General features: G+C 42.8%; 1 protein-coding gene across 11 annotated transcripts in view; it reads right to left on the reverse strand.

Annotated features, from left to right (window-relative positions):
• Window positions 1-22,218, reverse strand: part of LOC117156499 (uncharacterized) — a 132,006-nt gene that overhangs the window by 13,053 nt on the left and 96,735 nt on the right. For 10 of the 11 annotated variants that reach the window (XM_076617995.1, XM_076617994.1, XM_076617993.1 and 7 more), the window contains 2 exons: window positions 5,797-8,629; window positions 4,490-4,663 (listed from right to left, as the gene is read on the reverse strand). In XM_076617995.1, the coding sequence (XP_076474110.1) occupies window positions 4,490-4,663; window positions 5,797-8,629 (3,007 nt within the window). The remainder of the gene's footprint in view (window positions 1-4,489; window positions 4,664-5,796; window positions 8,630-22,218) is intronic. The other variant, XM_076618001.1, reaches the window with a different exon arrangement.

Below are 22,218 nucleotides of genomic sequence, written 5' to 3' on the forward strand. Positions count from 1 at the left end.
GGAATTCTTCCTCGTATAATATCGTGGAAATTACGAGAAGGATAGCTCGTTATCGTTCAGCAGGCACGGCGTGTTCCTGGTTTGGTGCGGTGGCGTTCGAGTATCTGGTTTTTAACGAGCAGAAGAGGAAGGGGGAAGAAAAAAATCCGGCTTCTCCGTAAAGTGGCAGGGAAGCAAAGACCGTGGTCATGGTAGGGAAAAAGGGCGGCAGAGAGAAAGAGAAAGAGGGAGGAGGAACCGAAGTCTGACTCAAACCGTACGTAAGCTATGTGTTCCACCTATCGAAACTTACTCGTAACGTTACACTCGAACCGTGTAATCTTAGACTATTGTGAGCGGGGTTCTTTTACATTCCAGACCACACTTGACTCAGCGTGACGAGACGCGGCAAGGCGCGGGAATTTTAGAAGGCAAACGTAGCGTGGCGCGGAGACGCGACCGTCCTCTGGTATTTCTCACTCGAATTTGTCGTCGGTCGACGGTGAATTCATAAGTGTCGTTAAACAAGTGCGCTGCTAGGCCACGAGTACTAGTTTCTATTTTTAATTTCTAATCATTTTCTTTTTCTCTTTTTTTCTTTTCTTTCTTCGTGTCTTAGTTTTAGTCGCATCAAGTATCAATACATCTTCAAATATCAGGTAGAAAAATTTACCGAATGTCCAACTGGACAAATTGTAAAGTAGAAACAATTAAAAAAAAAGAAAAGAGAAAAAATTCTTCAAGTATCAAGCTGCCCCAAAAGCGTATTTCGCTATCCGCACGCAGCTGCTTTATCTGGCAAAGTTTGTACAAACGTTCTTTTTTTTATTATTTAATTTGTGCTTTACAATTTGTCCAGCTGGGCATTTGCTAAATTTTTCTAACTTAATTGCTAAATAGCATGTGGATGGCTACCCCAGCAGGATCTTCGAGTTTGACTATTTTGTTTCTTTATTGAGGTTAGTGGGATGTTTTCTTTTTAGTCTTCTTTCTATGAGAGTTTTGTACAAACGTGAAACCTAATTTGTCCGATGTGAATAGAACAGCGTGATAGAACAAAACGGATCGTTATAATTCGATAAAATAACGTGAAACAAAACATGTTCTTTCTTATAAAGTGTATTTTTTTTTTTTTTTTTAATAAAACGAGAGGAACTTTTGGCACAATCTAACATGAAAGATGTTATTTGCGAGACTCGTTAGTCGAGAAATTAAATCGCGTTGGTCGATTATTACAAATCTACCGATCTATTCGTATCGTACGTGTCTTGTAACGAAGAAACGCTACATAAAATAAGATTTGTCGGAGTTTCGCAATAATCGTAAGCCAATACGTATCCCACCTTATTCGATGTACACGCTGAAATTAATACGGATACCATGGAATACAACTCTGGAGATCAACGATCGGTATCGCGATATCAGGGACATTTCAATCCAAAATTCTATCTACAACGAACGTATCATAGTGTGATGAAAAATGATTCCTGATAAAGTAAGAGAATCTTCGAGTAACGACTGTAAAAAACAAAGAAGGATAATTACCAACGTTGCATCTTTAAATTGTTCTTGCAGTTTGGAATTATCGATGAGACCTCCTTGTGTTTAAAAATAAATTTATAAAAATAAGATTTTCTTCCTGAGATATTGAATTCTTATTATATTCGACTGGCAACTAAGTGATTGCGGATTTTGCCAACACCACCTAGCGACAAAATCCGCAATCTCCTAGTTGCCAACCTAATAGAAATGTACGAACATCTGCGGCTCGAGCAATGTAGCGTTTCGTCGTTTTTGTTTCATTTGATCGATTTCTAAAAGGAAAAATATACCATACACTATATCTGTGTTGTTTTCTCCGTGTCTCTGATTTGTTGCGACAATTAACCGTCGTCCGATAAACGACGCGCAATTCGGTTCAACTGAATCGCGCGTTTATTGTTCGTGTGTTTATTTGAAAGTAGAATTAGACGAAAGGAGGGAAGATGGACTAATTGCTTTGAAATTGTTGGCAGTAGTGCCGGACGAGTTCAGCTCTGGTCTGGTGCAAGAAGCTTGGGTCATCGCCATCGAAAGGTAATTAATTACTTTGTTACTTGCTATTAGGTTGGCAGCTAAATGATTGCGGATTTTGTCACTAGTTGGTAATGAGAAAACCGGCAATCACTTAGTTGCCAACCCAGTATATCTTAATTGTAACGTAAACAGCGTTTACGTTCAAATATTCTCCCGCGAATTTTTCCACGAATATAGTTCATATTTACGAAGAATAATTACAAGCATTCATTTCCTTCGATTTTTCCCACGTTCTTCTTTTTTTGGTTTTTTTTAGCTGGGTTCTATCGCCGATTAACGCGAACAATCGGAAAACTGTTAGCCAAACACAATGGCGCAAGGTTATGGGTAGGAAGAGAGGAGGAACGAACCGATGACACGAAATAGGAAATTCGACAAGTATAGAAGCTATGGAAGCGGCTCTCTGTTCGATAACCATTGTGCCCAGGTCTCGTAATTTCCTGTTGGAACGTGGACAGCCCGTGGCTGGTACACGGTACTCTTAAACAACGATCGTCGATTGCTGCCTTTACATCGTTACATAACGCTAAATTATTCATGCGGAATACCACGCGTTTCCCGCGGCCGATACTTTTCGCACACCCACCGAAATTCCTCGGCCAACGTTTCAATTATTCACGGCATTAATATGTGAAATTATACGTATCCTTAACCTACAATCAGTCGAACGATTTCAGATGAAAGTGATTCTTATTGAAGAATATCGAGGATTATTTGTTTAATACGAGGATTGTCCTGGTAAAAATTCTATTAGTTTCGAAGAAACTTTCAATACCAAGCGACTTAATGAAAATTCTTTTATTTTTGAAGAACCTCTTGGTGTTAAACAACCAGTGACATAATGAGAATTCTCGTTTTTTTTTTTTTTTTTTTTTTTGGAGCCTTCTAAGTGATCTAATGAAAATTCTTTTAATCTTTCAGAATCTTTTAATACCAAGTCAATCGGTGATGTAATGAAAATACTATTATTTTTCCAGAAGCTTCTAACCCTAAGTGACCTAACATAAAAATTCTTTTATTTTTTCAGAATATTAACAACATTAAACAACCAGTGTGAGCTAATGAAAATTCCTTTATTTTTCCAGAACCTTGCAAGCGATCTAATGAAAACTCTTTTAATTTTTCAGAACCTTTTAAGAGGTGATCAGTGACCCAACGAAAATTCTATTATTTTCTCAGAATCTTCTAACACCGACTGACATAATGGAAATTCTTGTATTTTTCCAGAACCTCCACTAAATGATCTGATGAAAATTCTATTAATTATCCAGAAGCTTCTAATCACAAGAGACCTAATGAAAATTCTTTTATTTTTTCAGAATATCTCAACATTAAACAACCAGTGTGACCTAATGAAAATTCCTTTATTTTTCCAGAACCTTGCAAGCGATCTGATGAAAACTCTTTTAATTTTCCAAAATCTTTCATTACCAAGGCGACCAGTGACCTAAAGAAAATTCTATTATTTTCCCAGAATCTTCTAACACCGACTTATATAATGGAAATTCCTGTATTTTTCCAGAACCTCCGCTAAATGATCTAATGAAAATTCTCTTAATTTTTCAGGATTTTCTAACATCAAGTCAACCAGTGACTTAATAAAAACACTATTTTTCCATAAGCTTCTAACACCAAGTGACGTAACATAAAAATTCTTTTACTTTTTCATAACATCTCAACACTAAACAACCAGAAACCTAATGAAAATTCCTTTATTTTTCCAGAATCTTCCAAGTGATGCGATGAAAACTCTACTATTTCTCCAAAATGTTCAAACTCCAAGCAACCTATTGAAAATTCTGTTATTTCTTCAAAATACCTCAACACCAAACAACAAGTATTTCTCTCATCTTTTCTGAATCGTTTATCCTTTAACATCAATTTTCTTGTATTTCCTAAACAACCAGCGACCTAATGAAAATTCCTTTATCCTTTCAGAAGCTTTTAACGCGACTAGTGGTATCCCAAGAGCTTCGACTACCGGTACACCATACACAACCATTTACAATTAAACTCGTACGATTCATTTCGTACTCGAATATTCGTCGATACACCTTCTTCTCGTAAAATGCCACTAATCTCTCTCTAAACGTTAAATTCCCCACGATTATCTCCGTCATCGTCGCTCTTCCGACTCGGTGGTTAGCAAGTAACGAGCGTTACTTTGCATCGGCTACGCATAACCGAGAAAACGTAGTGCAATTACGCTCGCGTGTCTGCGAGTGCACGAAGACTCGTTGAAGAAGAACGTAGAATCGAAAGCTAAACACCCACCGCTAATTCCGCGTTGAATTATTCAGCGATCTCTATCGCGCGAAACGTCCAGGTATTCGAAGCAGAAACTGAAGAAAACGTACAAACGCGTTATTATCGTTTCTTCTTTTCGAAACGTTCAAACCTGACATTATTTTTCGTAGCTGATATTATTTCCTACCTGATATTTCCTGATGGAATGCAGTTGCTGTTGCGTGGGCTCGGCATTCGCGTTATCGGTGCTCTCCACATTATTGTTCTGCGTGGACAAACGTAGATTATCTTTCGGCGGTCTGGCAGGTGCCCTCTTTTGATCTCTCGGGGGGATGGCAGGTTTCACCCCGTTCAAACCGGTCTAAAAATTCGTTTCAAAGAAAACACAGCTGGCATTAAAGCACCCTGAGGCCACATGCCGCCATCGCGACTACCCAAAAGTTGCCTCCTCCCCTATACGTTTTCTAGAAATTCGTTCTCTTTTTTCCATCTCACGTTCTCCTCTACTTTGTCGCGCGCTCACTAAACCACCTATTTTTCCATCTTCTTCCCTCTACTTTGTACGTTTCTTTATGTTTACATCTACATGTTTCTTTTTCTTTTTTCTTCTTTTCTTTCTTTTTATTTTTCCATATTCTTCGCTACACTTTGTCACACGATTTTATCTAACCAGTTCGGTTTCGTTCGCAACTGTTCGAAGAGTCGAACAAGTCCGACGCTGTTGATTACGTTGAAAGCGAACAGCGAAGATCGCATAAAGGAAACAGAAATAGTACGCAGCAAGCGAGAATAAAGAAGAAGAAGAAGAAGAAGAAGAAGAAGAAGAAGAAGCAGCAAAGCACGTGCATTAAGAGGTTTATACGTTTGCTATGGCTAGCAGGTGTTCACAATGGGATTTGTCTACTTTCGCATGCTTGTCAACTATAAGCGTGCGTTGAGCATGCGTTGCAATCGCGAACACGGTCGATGCTCTGGCCGTTTTTACTCGATGCCATTGAAACCCGAGGCAGAGATCGCGTGAACATTGGCAATCGTTAGATTTCCCATGTGCCTGCAATCTCACATTCTTAACAATATAAACGGAAACATATGTATTAAATCGTAACATACGAAATGCATCTCTTCGGTGAAAACGTATTTTCGCTTCTCGTTCTACTCGTTGTTTATCGTTGCAAGTATCACGCGAACGTTAGAATCTACGCGACGTCTCTTCTGTCGAGAAACGTCGCGTCTCTTCGCGTTCGCGTTGCTTCTTACGTCGTATACAAAACCGATTATAGAAGAAAACTTTCGATCGATCCTATTTCTTCCATAAATAACGTCGATGTTACGAATTTCTATTATATCTGGCGATGTAAAGTTGCAAGAATTCGCGCATTTCGTATGCTAAAATTCCAAATGACGATAATACGTATCCGTGGATACGTTCCAGGCGAAAAGTCCGAACAATCGGAAGGTAGATTTCGTACGTGAAATTAAAGAATATTTATGTACCTGGTGATGGTCAAGACCGTCGAAGTGCTGGTACGTGTACGTACGTTTCTTCCTGACGTCCATGCACGGTATCGTCTCGCTCGCCGATTGCCTTTCCGTGTCGCTAGAGTCGCGTAGCTCGCCCCGATCTTCGTTCCACCGCGCGAACAAATTCGATTCCGATCGCCAGCATTGAACATCGACAGGACGATCCACGTCGAAACGAACAGTCGGTAATTCGGTTTCGCTTTTCCACGCGCCCTGGCTCGCTCCCAATCCGTACGAGTTACGATTATCGACATCGACAACTTTGCATCTTTTATATTCGAGAGACAGTCGCGAATTCGTGAAATTCTGCGCATTCGGCGATTCCTGTGACGCGCGGTCGCTTCCGTTTCTTCGACACTCGGAGGCCTGCGCATCCGACAAACAATTTTTACCGCGAGATAATTCGCGCAACGAGTTGCTACAATTTTGATCGGCTTCTCTAACGAACGACGAACGTACGGGAGTACGTTGAATCGACGATCGTTCAGCGAACGGATCGTCGTTAAAGGAACCTACGTCGTTCGGTGGACAGCTATTGTTGCCTCGCGTAGCTTCGTCCTCGAACCGGTCAGCCGAGAAAGTCACAGTGCAGACGCCTGTACGCGAAAAATCGCCGCTCGGTTCGTAAAAGAAACGAACCTGCGGATTGCCGCGAGCCACCGGCTTCTCGCGTCGTCGTGTCTCTGCTCTGTCTCCGAGATCGGAGAATACGAGAGATCGCGAGACACCGTTGGATCCTCGTGCAGACTGAAGACGATCGTCGCACCACGACCCGTTACAGCGATCGCCGAAGATGGCTTCGATCGCCATGAGATCGTCCGAGCGACTATCGAAAATTGGTAAAACACGACGCGAGCTGCTGTCGGAGTCGCAGACATGGTCCGAGCACCTGTCAGCGGTTTTAGTGCTACTGTCTGAGCGATTAGAGGTGCTGGTAGCAGAAGCGTGAAGCAACGTACTTTTGCGTGTTTCGTGGTGCACGATAGAGAAGAAGCTATCGAAAAACAGACTCTTGACTTTGGACCTTACCTTCTTCTCGTGCTTTCTGTCTAACGTACGGGGCGACCTAGTAACTACGTTCTCCGTGGCAGCTATACTCTGATCGCCAGCGGTTGGTAGCGTGACGAAGCTACCAAGGTCGTTCGAGCGAACGCAGGGCGAGGCCACGATGCTCGTAGCGCACGAGTCGCGACTCCCGTCGTCCCCGTGCACCGTCAAACCACCGTTATTATCCCTGCCGATAGTGCCGTTACGTTCGCGTTTCGGCTCGAGGGTGTTGTGCTTGCTGCTTCCGGGCGTCTTGTTCGGCGGAGGATAGACAGGGTGGCACTTGGTCACGGGGACGAAATCGGGCGGACAGTCGACGGCCACCTCGCGGTAGGTTTTGCCGCCGACCACCAGAAAGCTACGATCGACGTGCTCGAGATCGGTGGACGCGTCGCTCCTCAGGGTAGAGTAGCCGCTGGAGATCTGCTGGTGCCTCTTCTTCTTGGGCCGCTGCCTCGAGGACGAGGAGAGGCTGCTGCCAGATTCGATTCCCAACAGATCGTCGCTCGATCCTGCTCGTATCAGCTCCTCCACGTCCAGACTCCTCGTCTTCGCCTTCAGCTTCCCTCTGTCCTCTTGACGCCTCGGTTTCGACGATTTCACCGATTTGCCGGATGCAGCGTTCGGTTCCGACGACTTGGCCAATTCGCTGCCACGTTGGTGCTGATGTTGATCTTTGCTACGGCCAGGGGACGACACTCTGTCCTGCGGATCGCGCGGAATCCTCGGAATCGCGCATTGTTCGTCTATGAGCCTGGTCAGGTCGGACACCTCGTCGGATCTCATGAGAAGCCCCTGTAGATCCTGCAGATCGGCCAGACCGTAGGCAGGATTGTCGAAGGACGTGGCGTCCCTGGCTCGGCCGAACAGAGGCGCTACTTTGATCTCCGGCACCACGGGTCTACACGGCGAGCCCAGATCTATCCTCCTAGCGTCGTAGGTTGGCGAATCTTTGCCACGGTTTTTCGCGTGTCTCAACACCAGGCTACTGTCCAGCGGAGCGGTGCTGTCCGACCTTCCCGAGGAGCTTCTCGGGCTGGCCGAGTCGTCGCTGCAGGTCTTCAACATGGTCGGATAGTCCTCCTTGGCGAACGGATAATCCTCTTCCACGTCCACGTCGACGCTCGACTCCTTCTGTCCGCTGCTATCCTCGTTCACTCCTTCGTCCTCCTCGTCCTCCTCGAAATCCTTCAGATTCCTCTTCAAGTTCTTCAAATCCGGCGAACTCAACGCCGACGGACTCCTGTTCCTATATTTGTCCGTGTCCAACGCTTCCTTCGAAGCTTCTCTCTTCTTCTCTCTGCCGCACTCGTCCTCGTCCTCGAGGTTCTCCGACTCGATCTTCAACTCGATCTTCAGCATCGGCGGCTGACCGTTCGTTCGAACGCACTGCCTACCGCAGGTCGCATCCGTCACGTCCGTGCAATCCACGGCCGACACTATTCTAGCGCGTTCGTCGACTTGGTTGGTGCGTGGTGGCGATTTAAGGGTGTCGTTTTTAAGGTTTAGGGAGAGGTCGAGGTCGCTAGCGCTACGGGGACCACGAATCTCGTTCCGATAATCGGACGAGCGGTTCTTTACCTTGTTGGGGTAGGCCTTCTGTAGAAGGGTGTCGGGTACGTCGACTGGTAGCTCCCGGTGAGGCCCTAGCCCGCCAGGAGCCCACATCTCATCGGGACCCAGCCCTTCCTGCGGCTTCTGCTGCTGCTGCTGTTGCTGCTGCGAGTCCGTCACGCCACTGCCGCTACGCCTTCGAGACCTGTCCGCAACAAAACGATCAGCTTGTTAACGATTTTCGATGCGATCAAACCCTTCCAACGCCTTTTCTTCGAGGCCTCTCGCTTTTCTTTTTTCTCCTCTTTTATTTTTCACGCGACACACGCGCCGCACACTCTCGTCTCGACCCCGCGCGAGTTCGGCCACGCTGTTGTCTCGTGAATAGAAACGACGTATTCAGCGAACCCACTCGCGCCACTTTCGTGGAACAAAGTGGCACAGCAGCAGCTTGGAGACCCGAGGGTGGTTGACACCGATTTCCAAACGATAGCGATCTTTGTTGTACTAATTTTAGACCTTCGAACGGCGTACCAGCACGTTGAAAAACGAATGACAACTACGAGTATCATTGGCGAATTATCGACCGTTGTATTTTAACGTTTTACCGACAGATAGCCGATTAATCGGTTTCTTGTCGCCGACGCTTACCGACCGATAACTTATTAATCTCATTATTTGAGCGGTATTTTGTTATTTACTACCAAGGTATCTTGCTCAATTACGTCAGTCGCGTTGCTTTGTAAGCTCCCACAGCTTTACACCAATTTGAGAAACTTGTAATTCGCGATGAACGAAAAGAATGGTTTTGAAGAGTCTAAACCGAAACAGAGCCGGCGCCAGGGAGAATCTGCGCCCTGAGATGCCGGTCGGACGTGCGTACGCTGTTGAACCGGTAGCGGTCGGTAAAGTGTTAAAGCGTCTCTCTGTTCGATGAACTCGCGATGGATGGAGGATAAATCGCGATGTGTGTTCTTCTTGCGGGAATTTTGACAAACAATTAAATAAATCGAAGTATCTTCTTCTCTTTACGCGTCACAAATTTGTTCGCGCCTGTGGCTCGTTATAATCGAGCTTCCACGTCCTAAAGCCCTCGTCACGCTTATTTTCTTCTGTAGGATCTACCGGCGTGGAAGATAATTTCACCTAACGAGACGTTTGTTGTCTGAAATTGAAGAGCTTCGCACACGCGTAAATATTTGAATACGTCTAGCGCGAAGCAAATGTCCAATTTTCTATTTTCGTTCCTTCAACCACTAAAGTGTCCCAAGCTGCGCCGCCGCTTGTAAAAACGCTGCAAGAAACCAGTTAATAAAAGTAATTTATTTCGAACAAGGTAAAAAAGAAAAAGAATCAAACGGGAAAGATGAAAACAGGGCGTGGATAAAAAAGAAAAGGTAGAGCAAACAGCGAGCGGGGTAACACCTAAGTAAATATGTTTAGCAACAGCGAAAAATTTGCTGGAACAACGAATTACCGAAGGTTTAGCATACGGTGTCTACACGCGATCAAATTACTGGAAAAGCGGTGCATCGATGAACTTTTATGGGAACGCCTGGACGTACGGGACAGGGTTATACGTAAACTACGGAAGAAAGGAATTAACCGACTGAAGATAACGAGTTATCCGAACGCGTTTCTTACGTGTAATCGAGGTCAACTGAAATTACAGCCACTTACCGACGTATAACGATAATTTAAACCTAAGATCCGCACCTTCTCTCCTGCACGCATTCTCCTTAACGATCGAGAAAAACTTTCTTGCTAAACTCTTTCGTCGTAATTAATCGTCGTTCCGTTTAAATCGTTCAGGCTCGCGTTCTCCCCAACGAATGTTCTTTCTAATCTCCGTCGATACGCGTATCGACGGATTCGCCGTCGTAAAAGCTTACAAAATTTCTGCTAAGAATTACAAATTGGTCACTTTGATCGTCCTAGTAATCTTACTATGGTTCAGTTATCTCGATTAGCCTGGTTAATTGTCAAACAAAGAAGATTAGGTCAATGCTAATGCACACACACACGCAGATATTTCAGGAGCATTACTTTCTAATCTATATTCACGTGTTATTATCCTATGAAATCATTTTCTTTCATTTGCAAGCGAATTCTATTCGACAAACAAACGGCCAACTGGCGCGTGCGCTCGAATTTGCTTCGAACCACATCTCGGTGAAACGTTCGACGCTCCTTAGAGCAACGACAGCAGGTCCATCGTGGGAATATTAAGCAAATAGGTAGCAAAGATTAAGCTACTCGAATATCCGTGGAGAATACGAGCAATCAACGCGTCACACGTCCCAGGCATAACGTTCACTCGATTAAACTTCACAGCGGATCGTTGCAAGTTCGGAGGATGGACGAGCGACGCTTTCTCGTGCGGCGATCCTTTTCCACGCGCAAACATACGTCAGAAGTGGCGTTAAAAGGAGGCGTGCACACCTTTGGAAAAAAAGGACGCAACGCGTCGTTATAAAAAGATGAAAACTTGCGGCAGCGCGTGTCGAACCTGCGCCAACAGAATCTCCGTAAAAGTGGAAATTTACGCGACACTGGCCACCAGGCAAGGGGAAATCCCCGCTCCTTTTAATTTCACCCCTTATAGTGCACGCGATACCATGATAATTACAAAGTGTACTCGACAAAGTCTACGCGTGTTCCTCGAGTTTCTCGGCCAACCTTTAGACGTATTGACATTTAAAACGGCTGACGCTTCACCCTGACGTCGGAACGCTGCTCGTCCGATTCCCAGCGACGATTACACACACGCCACGACGTGTACGTAGCGAACCGTGGAATTTCTGTCGCAGCTTTCGCTCCAATCTCCATTCACCGTTTGTCTCATCTAAGTTGCTCTGTTCTCTTTCAAGTTTTTATGGAGGCGCGCGAACTAAGCGCCACGCAACTCGTGACACAGCGATACGAAAGCGAGCGGATCGTCGTAGATCTGCGGTGAAAAGCAGGCGACCCATCGTGAGCCACTGGTGGCTCACGAAAGTAGCTACGGCGTTCCGAGTTTACGCAAACTTCTTTTTTCACCGATAACGTGTTTCTCGGCCACCATAAACGCTAAAACTCGTCGCGACGCATCGATACCTATCGTTTCATCTCGAATCTGCCTCGGTTTATCTTCGAGTTGCCGATTCTTTTCAGTTTACTTCGTATCTTTCAAAATATCTGATTATTTTCCAATTCCCCGTATTTATTCTTTGGTGTGTTGATTATAAAAAATGAAAAATCGAGGAGCAACTATAATGGGTCGGCAACTAAGTGATTGCGGATATTGTCAATGACACCTAACGACAAAATCCGCAGTCACTTAGTTGCCAACCCGATAGAAGGAGGAGAAGAGAGATGAGAAAAGTTTGAGAGAAAAGATGTGGTCAAATCGAGGGAGATTTTCCAATTCCGCGATTTACCGAAGAGAATACGAAGTACGGACGAAGCCAGTGATCGTAGAAAATATTTCTCTACGGATTCTGCTTTTTAACACATTGTTGACCGCTCACGAGTTAACACTTTGACTACCGCGCCGAAATCACATGTTTTCGCTGAGGGCGCCACGAGAGTTTTATTATGATTCAAAACATATAATGGCGAAATAATAATAAATCGATGATGTAAGACAACAGTCTTCCCCAATGGACTGTTCATCTTATCGATGGTCACGGGTGACCACACTCGAAGATGGTATCCCGCTGGGGTTAGCTATCCACATGTTATTTAGCAATTAAGTTAGACAAATTTACCAAATGCCCAGCTGGACAATTTGTAAAATACAAATTAAATAATAAAACAAAAAATTTTGTGTGCTACACTAGATTAGCCGCGTAGTAGTGACACACATATATGAGTATCAGCGTGTGAGAGTATGTACGTGCACAGCGTCTCGTAAAACAGACGAATGCAACTGTTCCGTTGGTAATGTGGTATAGAAGATGGTGAGACAAAGAGAGCGCTGAGACGCGTGCAAATTTATATCGACGAATATCTTGTGCATCGCATATTAAATAAATCTGAAACTATTTTCATATCAATTCTAAGTGTAATCTAAGTGTCCCTACACGTTTATTTCGGCGATTAAAATACTCTGACTGCCACGTCGAAATCACATGTTTCGCCCAGGAATCCACGGGAGTATTTTTATTATTCAAAGCATATAGTGGCGAAATAATAATAAAGCGATGATGTAAGACAACAGTCTTCCCCAATGGACCGTTTATGTTACTGGTAGTCAAGGACGACCATACTCGGAGATGATATCCCGCTGGGGGTAGCCATCCACATGTTATTTAGTAATTAAGTTAGACAAATTTACCAAATGTCCAGCTGAACAAATTGTAAAATACAAATTAAATAATAAAACAAAAAATTTTGTGTGCTACACTAGATTAGCCGCGTAGTAGTGACACACATATATGAGTGTCAGTGTGTGAGAGTATGTACGTGCACAGCGTCTCGTAAAACAGACGAATGCAACTGTTCCGTTGGTAATGTGGTATAGAAGATGGTGAGACAAAGAGAGCGCTGAGACGCGTGCAAATTTATATCGACGAATATCTTGTGCATCGCATATTAAATAAATCTGAAACTATTTTCATATCAATTCTAAGTGTAATCTAAGTGTCCCTATACGTTTATTTCGGCGATTAAAACACTCTGACTGCCACGTTGAAATCACATGTTTCGCCCAGGAATCCACGAGAGTATTTTTATTATTCAAAGCATATAACGGCGAAATAATAATAAATCGATGATGTAAGACAACAGTCTTCCCCAATGGACCGTTTATGTTACTGGTAGTCAAGGACGACCATACTCGGAGATGATATCCCGCTGGGGGTAGCCACCCACGTGTTATTTAGCAATTAAGTTAGACAAATTTACCAAATGCCCAGCTGGACAATTTGTAAAGTACAAATTAAATAATAAAAAAAAACTTATTTGTCAACCCAATACATTTTGCACAGTACAAATAATACGTCTAAATATTCTCAGATTCGTTTCACGTTTCACGAATGTAAACATGATCATCGTGTCCCCTCGTGATGTAAATACAATTTCGAAAAGTTTCTCGTGACTCAGCTATTGAATACCCGTGGGAATTTTTTAAAGTCAAGGAAAGACGATCTGTGCGATTATTCGCGAAGAGAATCGAAAGGGAGGAAAAAACAAACTGTCCGGTAAAAAATACGGTGTGCAGTGTCTAGAGGAGGAATTTGAAAGCGACGTTAGAAAATTCACAAGAATGTTCTCCCACCGGTAGCCTGGCATTCGTACCTCGGCTATTACCGGTCGAACGAGAACGGCGTGAATAACGCGTTAGAAATTTCAGCCGAATATCAAGGCGCGAGGTCATTCGATCGGATTCTCGATTGTCCGCCCGTTGCAATTACAACTATCGTGCTTTGACACCTTTGATTCCTAGTACGATGCAATTTTCTCTTATTCGACGAACAAAGGGTCCACAGCCACCTGAACAGCCACTTTTCACCCGTGAACAACCGAGAAATGGTTCGCCTAAACGCGCGTTGATCGCAACGACGATCATCGGTGGCGATGATCGCGTTTTTTTCTTTTTGTTTTGTTTAATTTGTACTTTATAATTTGTCCAGCTGGACATTTGGTAAATTTGTCTAACTTAATTGCTAAATAACACGTGGATTATTTGATGGATGTGACTATTTTATTTCTTTAGTGAGGTCAATGGGGTGTTTTCTTTTTAGTCTTCGCGACTCACTAACTATAACCAATAAACTATCAAATTTTCGACGATCCTAACGATTTGGTTAATCATTCATAGTGGGAGAAATGCGCGGGGTCGTAATACGACAGTTTGGAGAAATGAAACCATACCACGGTGTGGTACATTACATGGTACACGGCGTGGTACATTACATGGTACACGGTGTGGAAATTGTTTAAAATACATCAAATTCCTGGCTGCGAACGTGTTCGTGTGTTATGGATTCTGCAATTTCTATCTCAACTATCTTATCGGCTCTGCAATTACGCGTGCCACGTACGGTGACAAAACCGGCGCTTTTATATTTCGCACAGCGTATTACGTGTTTGTCAGTTTAATCGCAACCTTGAATTTCGTAAAATCGCAGAATCTACACGGAAGAGTCAACGGCGGAGAAAACGTCGAGCGAATCCTTGGAATTTCCTTTCGTGGCTACGATGCAAAAGAACGGAATTCGACGATGTAAGTTGATCGGAGAAGACGGCGAATAAAACGTTGCGTTGACACAACGTGCCACCTTAATGGATTAAGCTGCGTTCCCACTGAAACAACGAGAAACTTTCTATCGACGTTGCGCGTTTCTCGAAACAATTGCCGATTCTTCGCCGATCTTTCTCCGTGTTTCTTCGCGTTTCTGTTGCCAGTGACAAACGTCTCTTCTGTTGTCTGTTCTCGTGCAAATGAAAGAGAACGCGAAGAAACGCGCGGCATCGCGTCGCGACAGAAACAAACGTTTCTTCGCTGTGCACGGAGTTTGTCGATCGTTTCGCAACGCATTCGCGTATGGACAACTAGATGGCAGGAACAAACGTCGCTTCGAAATCGAGACGAATAGCAAACGTTCCTCCGATTAAGTCGCTTCAGCGTGGACTAAAACGCTCCCGCGAGTTGATATTTGTTGGGTAGCGTTAGGAACATGCGGTGACAGCAGGAAGATCTCCTCGTCGTTGCTGGAGCGAAGACGTATCGTTAAAAGCACAGGGTGCTTTTTTCAATTCGGACGTTGTATTTGATCGCTTTTCTTCTTTCCAGAGCACCTTGTCGTTTATTAGCGACTTTTCCTGTTTTCACGGCCCGAGACCGATAAAATTTCGCGTCTGCTCGCGGAACTTTGCTCGTTTATTTTCGACGAGAAAGAAAACGAGCGGAGTACGTAGTTTGTTCAACGTCCTCCAATTTCCTGCCTTTGAAGAAACTCCGTGAAACCTCTGCGCTCCGTATCGCATCTTCCACGAGGAATAAAATTCTTTCTTTTCTTTTAGTTCACCATTTAAATCTCGTTATCCTCCGTGCAATTTTACAAGCTTCGACTTCTAGGCTTGTTGACCTTTCGCGCTTAGATATCAAGCGAAGCGCTCGACGACGCAAGCTGCGATTATTACGTCGACTACAAAGGAATATCGTTTAACTATCAAAGTGGAAAAACGTGGACGTTGTATCGTTTGACGTTTCTCGTTTCCTGCAACCGCTTGCGAGCAACCTGCAACGATCGAGCTTATCGCAAGCCAAACGAATCACGTTCCACTTTGCCAATTTCATCTTTTATTAATCTCTGGATTGCGTGGAATATGTCAAGGCCGCGCCTAACGTAGGGCGCGTTAGACGCGTTGGGCGCAAGCCGGGTTGCGCTCTTTACGGGGCCACATCCTATTGGGTTGGAAACTAAGTGATTGCGGATTCGTCAATGCCACCTAATGACAAAATCCGCAACCGCTTAGTTACCAACTTGACCGCGAAATTTAATCAGACCTCGTAAACGATTACGCCCATGGCCACCAAAAGTATGAACGCATTGCCGACTCGGTTACACGTAGAACAATTATCGGAGGGCAAATTGCAAAGTTTCCGGAATTGCCGTTGCGACCTGCTTTATTCGTAACTGTTATTGTCATTCGACAAACTTTTCAGTCTGCCCTCGTGTATGAAGAAAAGTTTTCTACGTGGCGGAAGTGCTCGAGTACTTTCGTGAACCGTCGTACCAACGAATTCGAGGAACACGATATCGCGAGCCGTACGATTGAACGCGAACGTCTTTCTGTATTTTTCTTCTTTCTTTTTCTTTCCTTCAGCGTGGATCCAGTTACAAGGGCAAAGGAAGGGAGCGAAGAACAAGAGGTGCGACGATATTATGTACCGCGGCTCGTACCTAAGTGGCGACCACGTGAATTCACAGGCTGTACCGAGGTTGAACCGAGACAATGCCAGCAGGACAAAAGCGACAGAAAACGCGCACGCAATACCGCGGTGAGCCATGTGCGCGGCCGTCGAACGTAAACGAGTTCACGTGCTTTCTCTGTGCCTCTTTTCAAACGATCGTTTCAGGGAACGCCCGCGACGTTGTTCTCCTTCCTCCTTAAGACCATTCTATATAGATCTGATGTTCCGATGCATCGAACCGACGAATCCATTCAGTTCACACAATTAACCTTCGCATGGATGACTAGGTATTTATCGCTAGTTGCTGTAAAAAGTATCGCAGAATCACCGATCCGAGCATCGTCTCGCTCCTTCTTAACCATTTCAGGTCTAATCTCCGTCTATTCGTTCCAATGAACAATCGTTCAAATAGGAACGAATAGACGAGAAGATTTTAGTTCGTTCGAATAACCCTTGTTTGGGCAATTACATATTTACTCGTAGTTCCTTTAGTAATTTTTTATTTTCTTGTTAACATAATAATCAGCGTAATCATCGATTCAAGCGACGCTTGTTCCTCGATTTCGCTCCTTCTTGACTATTTTAGATCTAGTCGTTCGTTAGATAAAGTAGATAAAGGTTTAGTTCGTGTAGTTGATCTTCGTTTGGAGAACTAGGTATTTATTTCTAGTTCCTTTGGTAATTTTTGATGTTTTCGTAAAAATACTGTGAAATTATCGATTCAAACATTTTACTCCTCTTTAAACGTTGTGGACATGATTGTTCGTTGGATCAAGTAGATAAAGGTTCAGTTCGTGTAGTTGATCTTCGTTTGGAGAACTAGGTATTTATTTCTAGTTCCTTTGGTAATTTTTTCGTATTCTTGTACAAATATTGCGGTATCATCGGTCCGAGAATCATCTTGTTTCTTCTTAACTATTCCGGACCTTAATTTTCATGAAATCAAGTAGATAAAAATCTAGTTCATGCACTTGGCCCCTGGTCGACTAACTAGCTATCTATTTCTAATTTCTTTACTAATTAATTTAATTCTAATTGATTTCGACTTGCTTTTTGTTAGATCACCCCGACTGAAAAGTGGAGCTACTTTCCGTATAAAATATAGTCGATTGACAAGCCACAAAGGCGTAAGATGTCGCCACCATTACAAACATAACCTACAAAACAAGACCAAAAGCGAATAAAAATAAGAAGGCAAATGAGAAACATTCGCTAGACTCGAGACTTTTCCTGCATCGCAATTCATCGCGTTGCATCGTAGTGTATCGTGTTACGATCGACCAAGGACGCTATAAGGAGCAAGGAACAACGCTTGAAGGACTATGATCGAACGTGGTACACAGAACGACAAAAAGATAAAACGTATTGAGTGACACATAACGTGGTGTATGTACAGAGAGCGTGTATTACGTGCATCTATCTCTACGTGACTACTCCGACGATAGGAAACTCGACCGGCCTCTCTCTCTCTCTCTCGTTCTCTCTCTCTCTCTGTCTCTCTCTCTCTCTCCAGTCCCGTCTAAAGCAAGAAAACACGATATCTAGGCTAGTAGTCGGTGGACTACGCTTTTAATAGGGATTTACTCTTAAAAGGGAACACAACGAGCACAGTCTAGTCGATTTGACGGGGTACTTCTAGGAAAAATGGCCGAGACCGGCAAAACGACCTCCAACACGGCGTTCCTCTTTTATTTTTCCTAGTCGTCAACGCCATTTTCGTTTCGCACCTTTTTCACGAGCTGCTTTTTCCCCCCTTCGTTCAGAGAAACTGCCCCTCTTTCCTTAACCCGTTTATTTCGTTCCGAAAACAGAAGTACACGCGCATTCGTACTCTCTGTTTGAGTGCTATTCCTTTTCTCGCTTTCCATCTGTATACGTACGTGTATATATAGGTATATATGATGTATACAGGGTGACCTATAATTATCAAGCGTGATTTTGTTCGGAGAAACTTTTGTTGGAGTTGTTGGTTCGATGAGCTTGACAAGTTCGTGCCGATTTTGAGTTGGACGGTAGTTTGGGAAGTAAGCTTATTTTTAACGTGACAGATATGGTATATTAAAATTTCGAATTTTAAATTCTACGATAGCGTAGTTTGAAAATAGATATTACTTTTAACGTAATGTTTACGTAATTTACAATTACCACTCTGCCATTAGTATAATCTGCAACACACCGCAAGATAGCGTGCCTCTATGAATATTCAAATTTCCTGAATATTCAAATAAAGAAAACTACGTGTTTTGGAGAATTAAATGAGCGCAATGTGTGCGTCACTTTACGAGCCAATCGGAAGACATATTGACAATCAACTACATAAATTGAAAATTTTAAAAAGACGACGGCGTTTATAAACAGTTTTTAGTTTGCTAGAAAAGTTATAAATCCCGTCATCTCGTAATTTGTTTGAATATAGCAACGAATTAACCTAATGTTCATCTCATAAGTCATAAACACGGTCATCTCGCAAGTCTCGCAAGAATACAGAAATTCTACGAGCGATTTCAAGGAAAATCGGCACGATCTTGTCGAAAGTTTCCGTTGGGAAAGCTCGAAGAAAATGGTTAATCCCAGGAATGTTAAGGGACCTTTCTTCGATGATTCTTAAAAGCGGCAGGTTCGTCTTGGAAAATACCCGGCAGGCCTTTTATCCCAAAAGGGACATGGTTCTCGTCTAGGACCGTTCCACGAAGTACCCCGTTGTCTGAGAGGTTCAGAAAGCTGGACAGACCTAATCGCATTGCGCCTCTTGAGCACTCGAACTCTCTTCGGCCGTCTTCTTCTTGCTAGGAATTCGCTAAAATCGTTCCATCTTGCTTTACGACTGCGCTGCGACACTTCTGACCTAACCTCTACGGGAATGCTAGACGGCTCCATTCCACTTGGAACCAGATACTCTGCTCTTGGAATTCTACGCCTCGAAATCGCTTTCGTTCAACGAAATCCCCTAAAATTCTCTAAAATCGATAAGACGCCGATTATTAACGCCATGACGCGACCTGTCACGCTACACTAGCGCCACGTCGACTAAACCGCTAACTATTAGCTTGTTCGTTAATCGTACTTTCTTCTCAAATAAAACGTTATTGAATTTTCGTTAGAGACGCGCATAGCAAAAATCGTATTTCCTTGATTTTTCACGTGAAAGTTACGTTTGAAGCTAACCGATTTTCATAAACGCAGAACGAGATATCTGCAGTGTAATCGACAGTATTTTATTGTTATATCGTTATATTTCTATTAGCATTATTTTCACGTTATGATAAAGAAATATATATCTTTTATTTACGATTATCATTCACGTGATTCTATACGTATTATCATCTTGGTTTACGCGAGCATTATCATATTTAACGTTCAAAGCCAAACTTACTTTTCTGAACGTGATAGTATATCTTTTACTATAGTTTGTTATTTGCTATTCGACGCAACTCGTCTCTGTTTATAAAAACGTATTGGCCCATTCGTATCAAAAAATCATTGCTTCAAAGAATATTTTAATTTCGGCATAACGCAACCTTTCTTCATTCAAGAAAATAACACAAAATGATGATATATCATTTATAAAATAAGTCATTCGGAAGTTCTATCGATCATCTTCAAAATTGCCAGGTAGAGAAAATCGATAGCGTAGTAAACGTTGTTTTTTTAAGTATATTTTGGTATTTCTCCTAACTTTACCTTACTTATGTCACTAAGTCTGTGACGAATGAATTCATGGAAGCAGACTGTTTCTCGAGAATTGGATATCAATCGTGCATTCGGATAACGAAACTCAGAAAAACGAAACCGATTGGTTCGACCTTCTGAAAGACTGGCGATAATAAATACGATTCTCGAATATTCTCAAACGTATCTCGTTCTAACCATTTCAATTGAAACTACCATCGTCGTAAACTGTTGTTATTTATTTATTTAGAGGTAGGATCACAACAGCTATTAGTTTATTCTTCGGATAAATCTATCACGCCGTTCTGAGCTGAACAACATTTATTTTCACTTTCTTACATGGACTGGGTAAAAGAAAAAGAATATCTTAAACGTATCGATTAAACCTATCGATTAAAACTATCGATTATATCTAGAACTATCTTCTAGTTACTATTTATTGTAACTAGCGTATCTGCATATAGATGGCGAGCGTGAACTCACTTTGTCATTTTCAACATAAACAGTCCGCAAACAACGAACGTTATTTTCCACAGATCACGCGTAACGAAGAAAATGAACGGAATTACCGGTCGTCGTAGCATTAACTCGACGTAGAATTTATTTAATCTCGGCATCGAAACCACTTAAAGATCGGAAGAAACTCGACGCAGGGATAACAGTGGCGAGCCAATCTTCTGCGAAATCTTCCATACACGTAACCACGCTGTTACGATGTTTGCAACGCTTTTCCTGTTTACGAGTATGCTCGTTCCATAACCAGACAGAGAAACGAGCGGCATTCGATCCTCGAAGAAACGAACCGAGCTGTTCGCGTGCATCGAAACGCGGTGGGGAAGTTTGCTCGACGTGGGAAGCTTCGCAGCGAGGAATTCCAACCGCCATTGAAAAATCAGAATGGCAAACGTCATCGGTCGAACGCGTTGCATTCAGCCACGTTTCCACACGATCGGTAAATTGCGGCCCTGGTTTCCATCATGAAGACAGCCAGGTAAGAAACTGCGAACACAGCCAGGTAACCAGGACTGTGGAAAGCGAAACGCAGCGTCTAAAATTTCCACCAAGCGATTGTACCTTTTAGAAGAAAATCTTACGATCGCGCCATTCGAACGACAAAAGCTTATTTACGATACTATTTTTAAGAAAATCGAACCGAACAAAATTAAAGTAAACCGAAAGAAACGTATAGCAATTCATCTAAACAGTTTATTTGGAACAGTTTATTTGGAAAGGCGAAAAGGCTTTTTGAATAAATAAAATCAAAATTCACGATAATTTCTTCGTTGCTTTCGTATCGACAGTTTCGTACAATCGCCATTTTTTTTCAAGTTACGCCAAACATTCGTCTTGGCGTTGACAAATTTCTTAACGTTTTCTCGTCGACAGGCCGTCGTTTATCGCGTTTCATAATTCACCGATGTAATTATATCGCTCGCAACTGACCTACGCTGTTCTTCCAATCGTTGGCTGATGTTTTTCTACGAGATTCGAATCCAGACAACGATTTTAGTCGCGTTAAAATCAATTGATCATCTTTCTCGTTGCAAATGGTATTAAAACTGTCTTTAGATATATGTTGCTTGCCTGGCTTTGTCGAAACGGTATTCGTACGCGAACTTGTCATCAGATCGAGACTGAACATTGAAGTTGGCAAATGATCGTAAGATTTTGCGAAGAGATACAGTGGCTTTGTGGAAATTTCGTGGCGATTCTCTTGTCGATTCCTTTGCCATTTGCGAGAACGAGCCTGCGTTTTCTTGTGCAAGGCTTTCCTATCCGGCCAAACGATTATGCAAAACGTCGTCCAGCTTAATCCGTATTAAATATTAATATTATTAATTAAAGCTTAATTAAAAATCCGTTCTATTCAATTTCTTGTCTCGAATCGCGCGGCTTGTACGATTTGCAAGAATTTACCATTTCGAAATTTCTACTTTCGTTGGTCGAGTCGCTCAACTTAAGCCTGGAAATTGATGGCAGCACCTATGCTACTTCAACTGTATCGAATTTACCAACCGTCCAGCTGGACAAATTTTAAAGTACAAATTAAATAATAATAATAATAAAAAAAATTGTATCGATGAAATTCGAGTTTTTTGATAAAAGATAAGAAAGGTAAGAAATTAGTTTTTAATGTTCGTCCTTTGTATTTGGATGAAATAGACGTTTTTTAATGAAAATTTAAACGTTAACGTAGCGTAAATAATTGCATCAGGAGAGTG

The sequence above is a fragment of the Bombus vancouverensis genome, chromosome 4 (genome assembly GCF_051014615.1).
Source record: "Bombus vancouverensis nearcticus chromosome 4, iyBomVanc1_principal, whole genome shotgun sequence".
NCBI lineage: Eukaryota > Metazoa > Arthropoda > Insecta > Hymenoptera > Apidae > Bombus > Bombus vancouverensis.